General features: G+C 43.4%; 1 protein-coding gene across 2 annotated transcripts; it reads right to left on the bottom strand.

The window, feature by feature from the left end:
* Positions 1–97: 97 nt before the first annotated feature.
* On the bottom strand, positions 98–10,348 carry LOC133114668 (large ribosomal subunit protein uL3-like). Of its 2 annotated transcripts, none has more exons than XM_061224230.1 (10): positions 10,197–10,348; positions 7,874–8,066; positions 7,361–7,529; positions 6,991–7,126; positions 4,221–4,407; positions 3,609–3,769; positions 2,300–2,401; positions 1,316–1,411; positions 977–1,096; positions 98–252 (listed from the first exon to the last, which is right to left on the bottom strand). In XM_061224230.1, exons 1-10 carry the CDS (start codon positions 10,197–10,199, stop codon positions 193–195), a joined length of 1,227 nt encoding a protein of 408 aa, XP_061080214.1. In that variant the 5' UTR covers positions 10,200–10,348; the 3' UTR covers positions 98–192. The 2 variants fall into 2 exon arrangements, with proteins under 2 accessions (XP_061080214.1, XP_061080215.1); XM_061224231.1 differs by having other exon boundaries at positions 1,388–1,411.
* Positions 10,349–12,254: the final 1,906 nt, after the last annotated feature.

The raw sequence follows: 12,254 nt of genomic DNA, 5'->3' as shown, positions 1-12,254 counted from the left end.
CTCAAGCATATATTTATCACTGAAAACTGAAATTTAAGGAACAGTCAAGGAAATACACAAATATAAATATACAATCAGGACAAAGGACATAGTTGGGTTGTTGAGGTAAAGGGATATTTATTATTTTGTATAACACAGATTTTTTATTTTATATTGTGGACACTCTTTATTTCTGGGGGACCCCTGGCCCCTCTAAACCTCCTCAGATTGAGCTTCTGCCACTTTCTTCAGGCGATCCTTCTTCAGGGGGCCCTGGTGGACGGAAAGGGGGGGGGGGTCAGGATTTCGTTAAAAAACAATGCCTGCTCTGGAGCACTGTGAAAGGTTGGTTTTTTTTGAGACCTTGGGATTGCCAAAGGTGTTTCATTATTTACACCACCTTCCATCATATTGTGTATTTGCTTAGCGAAAAACCTTATCATGAGCGATGCACACTGCTCTTACATCATTTAACACACTATCTATTTATAAAGCTGGATGTTTTACACTGACTCAGTTCAGGTTAATTGCCTTACTAAGGGCGGCCCCTTAGTCATTCACTCTGTGTGACTAACACAGTGTTACTATTGACCGCATACATGGACACAAACCCTCTCCCCAGTTAAGTGCCTTACTAAGGGCGGCCCCTTAGTGATTCACTCTGTGTGACTAACACAGTGTTACTATTGACCGCATACATGGACACAAACCCTCTCCCCAGTTAAGTGCCTTACTAAGGGCGGTCCCCTAGTGATTCACTCTGTGTGACTAACACTGTGTTACCATTAACCACAAACATGGACACAAACCCCCTCCCATATGGAGGAGCAGGAGGAGGCTCCAAAGAGGGCAGTTTGGGTAGAAGGGGGCTGGATTTGGGCAACGGGAGGGAGCTCCAGAGAGGGCTGGGTGGTGGTTATGGTAAAGATGTCTGAGTGGCAATTTGGAAGAAAGGGGGTCTGGGCATGGATAGGCCGAAAGGGGCCAGGCTACTCACCATGAAGGCCAGTTTCTCCTGGGCAGTCTGGAAGCGGCCATGGCCAAACTTGGAGGTGGTGTCGATGAACTTCAGCTCGATGGTCTCCCTGGACTTGCGGCTGGTGTGCGTAATCAGGGACTGTGGCCCAGACACAGTCAGACACACACAAACACACACACACACACACACACACATAAAACAGGCATGTTACTTGGTGGAACTGATCACATGATGTGTGCTTTGCCAATTTACAAAACTGTAATGACCATTGACTAACTGCAGTACTTTCTGTTATCTACCAGCCCGTGGAGAAGCATCATTCATAAAAACAAGCTAGAATACGCCGGGGTGCTGTACCTTCCTGAGGGTGATGACGCGTTTCCTAGTGCCCATGACACCCCCCTTCAGCATGATAAAGTCATTGTTTACCTCGCCGTATTGAGGAAAGCCACCCTAAAGCCAGACAGTAGCACAACGAGAGAGAAGTAGATGGAGAAAGAGGAAAATGGAAAAAAGAGAACAGGAGAGAAAGGAAAAAGTCACAATCAGAATTACTAATGTGCAAGGATATTTTTTAAAAGATGTACTGGTACTCTGCGAATGCTCTCTATATTCACTGAGCATCACTGCATGTGCATAGTCCTCTACAGATGAGCTCAGTACATCCAGATGATCAGTGATTGTGTAGTGAATGTCGTTCTACATTTGTGCAGGATACTAAGGTCAGTGTTTATGCCTTTTCTCCCAAATTTAGAGTGCCCAATCACACCAATGTCGCAAAGCCCATTGCAACCTGTGTCTGTCAATTCAGGAGAGTGGTCTCCTCTGAAGCATGTGATATCAACCATATCACATCGCAGTTCACAAGTCAGACTTGCACAGAGAGCCAGACAGCTCAGCAGACATGCTTGTTGGTTCCCGATTGACCAGCAGGGGACGCTGTTGTGTGATAAGACTCATCCTGACAGTCCCATCCTTGCAGGGCAGCAGTCTGTGGTTGGCTTTGGCGCAGAAAGGTCAGTTTTAAGTAGTTTTGTTTTTGTGGTGTCTAGCAAATTAATATGGGTGAAACATTAATATAGCTCAATTTGTTTACATTCTGTTTGTAGCTCCAGTAAGTGTAGACATAACAGTCCATCTTTACCACTGACTTGTGTGTTTACATAGCATTTGCATGTTTACATTCTGTTCATGACCCCAGTAAGTATAGACATCGCAGTCTGTCTTAACCTATTAACCCTGATCCTGATGATCTCTCTGTCCTCCAGGCCTCAAACTGACTGTGCCTGCTTGTATTAGTACTGTTATAAAGTCCCACTTTAGTTTCTGCAGTCCCATTACCATGGGGTTGATGGTCTTCTGTGTTGTGTCGTAGTGGGTGGAGGCATTGTTGCGGATCACTTTGCCGTCCTGAACATGGACCCCTTTCCCTATGCGATAGATCTATCAACAGGAGAGAAAAAAGCACTTTAAAATGTTGTTGAAAGTTACAACGTAATTAGACAAAGAAAACAAGTTAAACTGGCACTCAGCCATCTAATCTGGTGCTGGGAGACACAATCCTCACACAATGACAGGAATAAAATATCCATTTTTGCATACAGCATTGTTACCAAACACGTTAATTCGAAACAAGCCTCACCATTTCAGTCATTCAGAATACAAAATGACATTATCGGTATTTGGTCGGCACTCTTACCCAAAGCGACTTAAAATGGTGGTGGGAAGTAAATACTCAGGAATGACAAATGCTACACAAAACCTAGGGTCGACTGTAAACTAGTTTGCCTGTTTGGGAAAATAAAAGGTGGCTGATTTATGGAGAGAGGTCTGTGCAATAGTAATTCACATTGTAGCTGCAGAAAGAGCAGTCACCAGGGTCAGCGCAGTGAGTACAGTAAGTGTGGCTGTGGGTGAGATGCCTTTAATGCAGTGGAATCTTGGCCACGCGGCACCACTGCATTATTTATCACATTACATTGTGCCTTCGCTCAGCAGATACGTCTCCCAGGAGTGGCTCACATAGTTTCCCAGTTTTACACGCTGCCGGTTGGCACCAGACAGCTGGAGATTTGCTGAAGTCACTTGAATCGAGTGGCGTGGGCCTCGTGGTGACAGCTGTGCCCGGCCCCAGACTAGAAACTGCGACCAACCAATCACGGGATGGAATAACTGACTGCACTTTGTTCTCATCCCAGCAGTGTGGTCCAGGCCCCTATGCTATGGCTAAAACATGTGCAGTCCCCAGAGAGTACTTTCAACGCTAATAGCAATGCAGTGTGCTACAGGAGAGCTAGCACTGATCAGATATTATTTCTCACTGAAGACAACTGCTAATGTATAGGCACCCAGTGAATAGCTAAGGGGCACTTTTACACAATGACAAAGCCCTGAACTTTGTCTTATGAACTATGTTTTATGCTACAAGATGCAGCCTGTGCTTGTAGTGAGTGTTATTGCAAACTGAGCCACATGGGAGACTCAGTCTCCAATGGGAGTTTCTCCATTCTGGAATATAAAAATCTGTCACTAGAGCAGTTCTCACTGCAGCCATACTGTTGCAGACACACCTGCCATGAGATCGGCTCGGCGCGATTAAACGCAACGCTGTGTTCAACAAAGTCAGTGTGGTGTTGGCGGGGAGCCAGACCTTCTTGTTGATCTCAGTGCGGTGGTTGTAGCCCTTCTGGCCAGCGCGGGCAATGGTGTAGCCCACCCGGGCAGGGTGCCAGGCTCCGATACAGGCCACTTTCCGCAGGCCCTTGTGTGTCTTCCTAGGCAGCTTCTTAGTGTGCCAGCGACTGGTCACCCCTGGGGAAATACACAGAATCAGCTTGGCCTTCAAACAACTGGTCCCCCCCGAGGAAAACAGAGAATGGATCAGCCCAGCTGTCAGACAGCTGGTGACCCTTGAAGAAATGTACAAAATGGATCAGTCTGGCCTTCCACTGGCGAAACACATAAAAATTGATCAGTCTAATCGAGGACAGTTAGTCATCCCGGGAGAAACAGAACAAATTAACCTTGCTGCTGGACAGCAAGCAGCCAGCAGTGTCTGCCTTGGGTTTGTCCAGAGGCAGTAACTGCCCAGACCTTTACCTGAGGGTAAAGACAGAGCTTAAAAATAAGCATTAGCAATCCCTTAAACCCATTGAATCATTGACTGTGCATAACCAAGCCTAGACCCGGCTCTGCCATCGCACTGAAACAGAGGATGACCCTGTGAGGATTACACATAATGAGCTTTGTGTAGCTGGCAGACCTTTCATGCCGTGGCCCTTGGTGACTCCGATGATGTCGATCATCTCGTCCTGGGAGAAGACGCTGGTGACGGGGACAGGCTGTTCCAGCCTCTCTCTGACCCAGTCCACCTTCTCCGCCACACTGCCACCATTCAGCTGCACCTCCATCACGTGGGCCTTCTTCTGCTTCATGGGCAACAGACGCATCTGCACAAAGACATGCACACAGTTACACATATAAATGTACACACTTACTGTGTACAACATGCATGTACTGTCAATTACACAATTACACACCACACATATACGTATAAACTCACAAAATTACACACACACACACACACATAAATTCTCAAAATTGTACTTATAAACACACATAATTATACACGTTCACATAAACACATCAATTCTAGCTACATGTACAATGTATATCAATGAAAATACTTGTACATGTACTGTGTTTATAAACATTTTTTACACATAAATGTAGAAGCTCATACATGTTCTTATAAAGACACATAATTACACATGTACATACGTATAAAAGCACACATGCATACATGCTCATATAAATTTACGATTACACATGTACATACACACACGTATACATGTACATATGCTCATTCATGAACATATACAGTCAGATTATACATGTACATATTGTATAAAACACACATTCATACCTGGACATATACATGTTCACAATTACACGTGTACATATACTATACATATTCATACATGAAGACACATGCACAATCATGAATGGACATACACAGGCGTACACAGAAACTGTGGAAAATGACATATGTATGTTAGTTTTCATGTCAGACATACAGGCAAGACATAAGAACACACAATGAGCAGTAATAAAATACTGTAACATACTGTACATGTGCACAAACATAGCTGGGCAGCCAACACACATGAATCACATCATAATATTTAAACCACAAATATGATATTTTTTTGTATGCTATAGACCAGGCATGTCCAACTGTAGGCCACAGCATCAAGGGCTATTTGTGGTTTCCTTTCAATTAGGCAATAAATTATTAAGTTAATCACTCATGCTTGTCACACTGTAAATGTGGCACCATGGAATGTGGTACTGTTTATAATTTTGTTCATAATATGCATTTTGTTCATAATATGCATTGCTTCTTATGATACCCCCCATAATGCATTTTTAAATGTTCCTTGAATATTTCTTTGGTTGTTCGAACAGCATTTTGGACACAGTTTGCCTGCAACTCCTCTTCGCACACCACTCCTAGCCGCTAGGTGGCCGTAGTCACACCGGATATCATCCGCACGCGCTGTACATTGGCCAGAACAAGTCATGTCAGTGTGAATGAAAGCAGAAAGCAGAAGCGTATCATAGCTGCTTATCGTGACTACAGTTTAGCTAACAATATTTTCATGTGTTGTTGCAGAATATAATAAAATATGAGCACCTGGATATCACAAAGTGTCATTATTCAAGTGTGCAACATAAACCAGCAGACACCAAGGCCCTCCTGAGCTGGAGTTTGACACCCGTGTTCTAGACTATCCACGGGTTTCTTTTGATATGTTTCAACTGTTTATTTTAAATTGAGTGACACACTTCCCAAAAGATGATGGAGAGTGTTGCTCTCATGATTTCTTTATTACAGAAGTTCTAAGCAGAGGCCTGTTTCTAAATGCAGGCCTGGCTTGGCCTGCTGGACTATTTTTAACTGCCATTTGTAACCCCATACCCATGTTCTGGGGACAGATATGTAAGACGCAGTGGCACATCTCCGGGGTTGTTGGGGGGTATGCAGACACATGGGTAGTTTTCATCTTTCTCCAGCACGAGGTCATAAACCCACCACAAGCCCTCAGGGTTTTGAATGAACCAGACCGGTTTCGTGTGCAATTAAGAATATTATAGATATTTACAAAAGTCTATGATGACCTGTCAGCTTTACAATTGCTGGAATAGGGTCTAAAGCGAGAAAATACACGCCAGGACACTCCAAAGCAGCTTATACAAGTGGTTTAATATTTTTGTTGGAACTATAGCCGTGCATGAAATCGAGACCACTGAGCTCAATGAAAGTAATTCATTACATTAAAAATTCTGTCAGAATATTCGCTAAATATAAAAATATATTCTGGGACAATCAAAAACATAAACTGAAACTGAAAGAATATCACAGACCCCCTGAAAGTTAACTATCCCTTTAAATAATCAAAAAACAGCGTTTCCAGATGAATTTTAGGCACTCCAGCCAAATGGCCACAGCGGCATATTTGACCCTTACTTGACCAAAAATAAAATTGCTGTCTCACGGTTTTAATTGAAGTAGATATGATTCTGAGGGAGAAAATCCCACAATGCAGTGGTGAAGTCAGTTGCAGGTCAGCCAGGAGTACCTCCATGCCATCTTGCCTCCAGAAATGTCTGCTCTTGTTATTACAGTACTGCTCTGGACAGACCTGGCTTCTGTAATATAATGAGTGGAGCATTGCCCAGCCTTTGTCTTACAGACACAATAGGCACTCTGATCGGGCTATTTTTGTAATTTATTCACACCTATTTTCTTCTCAGTGCAACCTCCCTGGTCAATGCAATACAGTGCAGAGAAGGACAATGTTTTCCTCCAAAACACCAATGTTAAGCATCTGCTTCTCAATTCAGGCACATAGAGCTAATAGAACTAATCATCTGGCTAGTCTAGTGGATCTGCGCCTAAGTCTGGCTAGTCTAGTGGATCTGTGCTGAAGTTTCCACAGGTGCAGAAACAGTGTGGTTCTCCCTCTCACCTGCGAGTGGACAATGACACGGATCACAGAACAGTACTTCTTCATGGCGGCAAAGTCCTTCTCCAGCTGTTTCTTCCCTGTCTCATCCTGCCACTTCTTACAGTATTTGGTAAAGGCCTTCTTCTTGCTCTTATACCTGAGACACAGTCAAAATGGAGGTGACAGCTATAGAGTTTTTCAAAAAATAAAGTTACCTGGTGGTGTGGCAGAATAAATGAATATGATAATACTAGCAGAATATACAAATAAGGCAATAAGGCAATAAGGATTTTGCTTGAAACTCATTTCTAAACAATTTCCCCCATATATGATTCCAACCTAAAGAACTGAACTGTATTTTCTCTTTGCTGTGAATCTCAGCTGCACGCACCAGTTCTTGTAGAAGCGGCGTTTGCACTCGTCGCTGATGTGCTCGGCGAAGATGGTCTTAAACGAGCGCAGGCCGCGGATGGTCTCGATGTACCCCACCACCCCCACCACGATGATGGGGGGCGTCTCGATGATGGTCACCGCCTCCACCTCCTCTCTTTTCGACACCTCTGTCGGCCAGCAGAAGGAAAAGGGTTGATGTCATCGGACACAACGGCCTATCAGCTCTCTCGCTCACCGAAGGTCAAACACTGAGCTTTGTCCAACGATCAATACAAGCTGCAATGCAGTGGCTATTTAACACACTAGCCCATGGAGACATAAATTATCATTAAATCAAATTACAGAACTCCAGCGATAAGATTTTCCAAGTGCATATATTGGTTGTACTATTACTTGCAAAAACCAGGCATTTGTAATTACAGTATGTAACTGTAATGAAAGAAGTGAATGTGAGTGGAAGTTCCAGTATTCCTGGGAGCGAGTGATTCCCCTGCTTTGGGGACGGACGTACTCATGGCGGTGCGGTGCATCTCGCGCAGGGTGTGGGTCATGCCGGCCTTGTACCCCATGAAGGCGGTGAGGTGCACAGGCTGGGAGGGCTCGTCTTTGGGCCAGCTGCGCACCCTCCCTCGGTGCTTGCGGCTCCGCTTGTGGGGCAGGAAGCCCATGTGACCATGCCGGGGGGCGTGGAACTTACGGTGAGACTGCGGGCGGAGAGGGGAGCAGGACACACACACACGCACACACACACGCACGCACATACACACACACATACACACGCACACACGCACACGCACACACACACACACATGCACACACGCACACACACAGACACGCACACGCAACACACACACACACATACATACACACACACACACAGACACACATTACAGTTGCTGCATTTCCGCAACTGCACTAGTGCTTCAGTGGCACCTATAGCGACTTTAGGGGCAACTTTAGCTCATTCGGTAAGAGCAGTTGTTTGACAGTCGGAGGGTTGCCGGTTAAAACCCGCCCTGGGTGTGTCGAAGTGTCCTTGAACAAGACACCTAACCCCCAAATGCTCCTGACGAGCTTGCATGGCAGCCAATCGTCAAGGTCCTCACTGGGCCAGTTGGAGAAAATAGTTGTCATGGTCTAGGGCTACTCATTATAAAAATACAATAAGGTCAATAATCATCTATTGAAGACACTGTGATGTGAACACAGAGGAGCAGTTGCACAGCAGGGATTTAGTGTGGCATCAGCATCTCCACTGAGGCCCGTTGACAGACGTGTTGATTCTCTCTGAGGCTGGTCAATTGGAGAGACCAGAAGTTTGGCTATAATGGATTCAGTTTCTCCAACTACTTTTCTTCCATGTTCCTGAATTGAACTGTGTAGAGGCGGAGGTGACTCTCTCTCCACACTCTGGTCTGGGATCTGGGAATAGAACACTTGTTCTACACGATAAGACCCACCCACACAATTCCCAGAGTATCAAGCTCCTGTTTCTGAGTGGGGTCCATGGAGAGAAACAGATGTCCGGTTGTGCTAAAAGGTGCTATAAATGAAATCTGCCATGCCCACAGCACTCCTTGTGCTTCTGTAGCTATCCCTCGCATTTGTGTGCGCACCCCTGTTGCACCCCCTAGCTGTGGTCGCAGGTAATACTGTCAGCTCCCAACAGGTGGACAGGTGACTGGCCCACATGCTGCAACTTTAGCCTTGAGCAAACACTGGGCTTTTAAGCAATCGTCAACTTTTAGTATTCCCAGAAACTGTTAAATCAATGTCATCGTCAGAGAAAATATACGTTACAGAATTATACAAGAAAAGAGAATAGGGCAAAATTTCTTCATTTCTTATCCAAAAGACTATTTTAATATGCAAGTATTTCTGTCTCCTGTCTGGACTGAGTACTAAGGGTCAACCTTCAGTTTAAAAAAAATCATAGCACAACAAATGCATACACTAACACACCGGCAATGCATCAACAATTTATGATATATTATCATTGATTAACCAAAGAGGTAAAGAAAGAAGATACTGTGGACCAATCAGAATGAGGAATGAGAGTGTGAAATATGTGCATGCACAACTAAGTAAGTAAACAGTGAACAATACTGCCATAAAGTGTTATCAAACCTTTAAATAGCTTCCACACGAAACTCAACATCATAAATGTCACATTTTGAATTCTAACGTTTTAATTTTATCTACTTTGTTGGATGTTGTGGTCATTGTCAACTATATAGACGCTTTCAATGGTTAGTGGAATCCTTTCGGTGCTCTGAGCATAAACTCCACCGGGCTCTCTGTCAGAGGGAGAACAGCCAGTGATGTGTCAGAAATGCCCGAGGCTGAGTTCTGTGTGGTGGGAAGAGCTGGTAGGGCTCTCCTCCAGCTAAAGTAGCTTCAGTCTCGTAAACGGCCTGGCAGTCCTCCAGTTGTTGGGACCTCGTGAGAAATGCCAGGACGCCATTACCTCTGCTCCACGTGGCGACACATGGGAGACCTCACACAGAAACAGCCACCTTCCCTCCCATATTTCCCCTCAAAGACTGACCCAGGATCAGAATCAAACCTTCACTTTAAATGTGAGGATCATGGTTGTGGTGCTGCCAGCTGATCTCTGGCCTACTGACAAGCGAAGGAAGTTTCCAGGTGCCACAGCCACAACACATCACCGTACAATCAGAAAATATGACTGCCGTAAGTCACACATGCACACATGTAAAAGGTACACACACACACACACACACACACACACACACAGGACCTCCAAGAGGTGAAAGGACACGGATACCATGTGAAAGACACACATCACACAGGAGAGACGGAGAGACACTGACCATGGCTGTGCGCAGTGTTGGGGGGTAAGGCAGAAAGAGACAGGAGCAAGTGCAGATCTGGGGGTTATACTTAAGATGATACTCACTTTAAAGACTCTAATTTAGCTGCTGGCCCAGTTTGGGGCCCGTATTCATTTACAAACAGGGAAAAGGTTGCCAAGTAGTGACACCAGCAGAGAGTCTGGGTGAGCATTTGACTCCTGCAGTGGTACTGGGTGAATGGGGTGAATCCCAATTGGTAGAATGACTCAGTTTGGGGGGGTTTGGGGGGGTGGAGTCTGAATGAAGAGAGGGGGACAATATTTCTGTTATAGGTGCCGGCTGGAAAGCGCTTCAGTGACAACTCCAACATGACACAAAATGCCCTTCTTGGATAGGGTGTGGAGTGTGTGTTTCGGATATTTCTGGAACTTTTTTTCCTTTTCCATATTCTTTCACTAAATTCATCTATATGACTTCTACAGTATATTGGTCACACTGGAATATATTTTGTGCCTATTATATTACATCATAAATCATATTCATTTATTAGCCAACATATTTTCCATATATGACTAGCATTACTATAATTGCTACACAGAACACACTACATTATCATTTGTAATAATATTATTTTTTTATGTATTGTAAAAAGGTCTTATGAACCTTCCAGGCATTAAAAGACAATACTCCCACACACTGTATCTTGTGAAACTCCTCACTAAAAGGCAGGCATTTCTGCAAGAATCAGAGTGTGGGAGTGTTAATCAATAATAATAAAAATTCTCATAACATTTGTTTTATTATGAATATTTAATCATTGGTGTGCAAATGTGTTTCGAATTTGCTAAATTAACTAATTGCAATGTTATGTACATGCACAAAATGTGCATTATTTAAGTAGGAATTCCATTCCTTGATGCCAGTCATCTGATGCATTGATAGATTTTATCAAGAGTTTTAGGAATTCAGCTCTTGAAAGTGGTGAGGATTTCCCCCCCCCAGTGAGCAGAGTCAAATTACACTGACTGCAGCTTACTTACCATTGCTTATTTTAGGACAGGAGACCCTCCACAGCCAAATATAATATAATTCAAATATACAGTTATGGACTAAATATTATCTTTACTCATAACACAATGTGTAGACAAAGTCTAGGTAATGCAATGTCTGTAATATGTATGTATACATAAACAATAACATTTTCATTTTTATCCAGCATTATGCGATTATGTGAAAACGAAAAACATCCAGTGAGTGGCAGTTCTGTTGGCGAAAATGCCTTGTTAATGAAAGAGGTCAGAATAGAATGGCCAGACCGGTTCAAGCTGATAGGAAAGTGGCAGTAAATCAAATAACCACGTTACAACAGAGGAGTGCAGAAAAGAATCTCTGAATCCACAACTTTGAAGTGGACTGGCTACAGCAGCAGAAGACTAAAGTAAAAAGAAAAAGAAAAAAAAAAAGTCAAATAAATAGTGGTCACAACTCATTTCAGAACATTTCAGGAAAGTATTCCTTAAATTTCATTGCACATTTTCATTAACATTTTTATTCCCTGTTCAATCGGGTTCAGATTCTGAAGCAAGGTACAGTCTTTTCAAGGTACCGTGCTTTTTGGCTTAGGTTATTTATCTTATCATTACGTTTTTTTCAGATTATCATTTAATTTTCATCTTCCCTTTTTTCTATGAAGATGGAGGTGATTCAAAATATGCTCAGTTATGCATAATATATTTCTGTCTTGAGAATTGTTCTTGTACCTTATTGTTGTACCGTCTATTTTCATAATGTGCTTAGACTGGCATCTAATGGTAAATGAGAAAATTACACTAGTACGATTAAAAGATATAAAGATATTCACTAGGATGACTCTCTTCCTGCGGCAGCAGAGTTCCGGTAACTGTTGACGGATTAAGAAGTTCCGGTACTGAACGGTAACCATCTGAAAAACTCAAGCTCCTGGGCAGAATATGAGTTCCGTGTGCAAAAGCTTGTTATTCCTTAGAATCTCTGTAAAACATCCGGTAACCTTTCACATTCGAACTTTAAAATAAAATGAAAAACATTGTTTAAAAT

Source organism: Conger conger, chromosome 16, assembly GCF_963514075.1.
Source record: "Conger conger chromosome 16, fConCon1.1, whole genome shotgun sequence".
NCBI lineage: Eukaryota > Metazoa > Chordata > Actinopteri > Anguilliformes > Congridae > Conger > Conger conger.
This window is presented reverse-complemented; position numbering and strand designations above follow the sequence as displayed.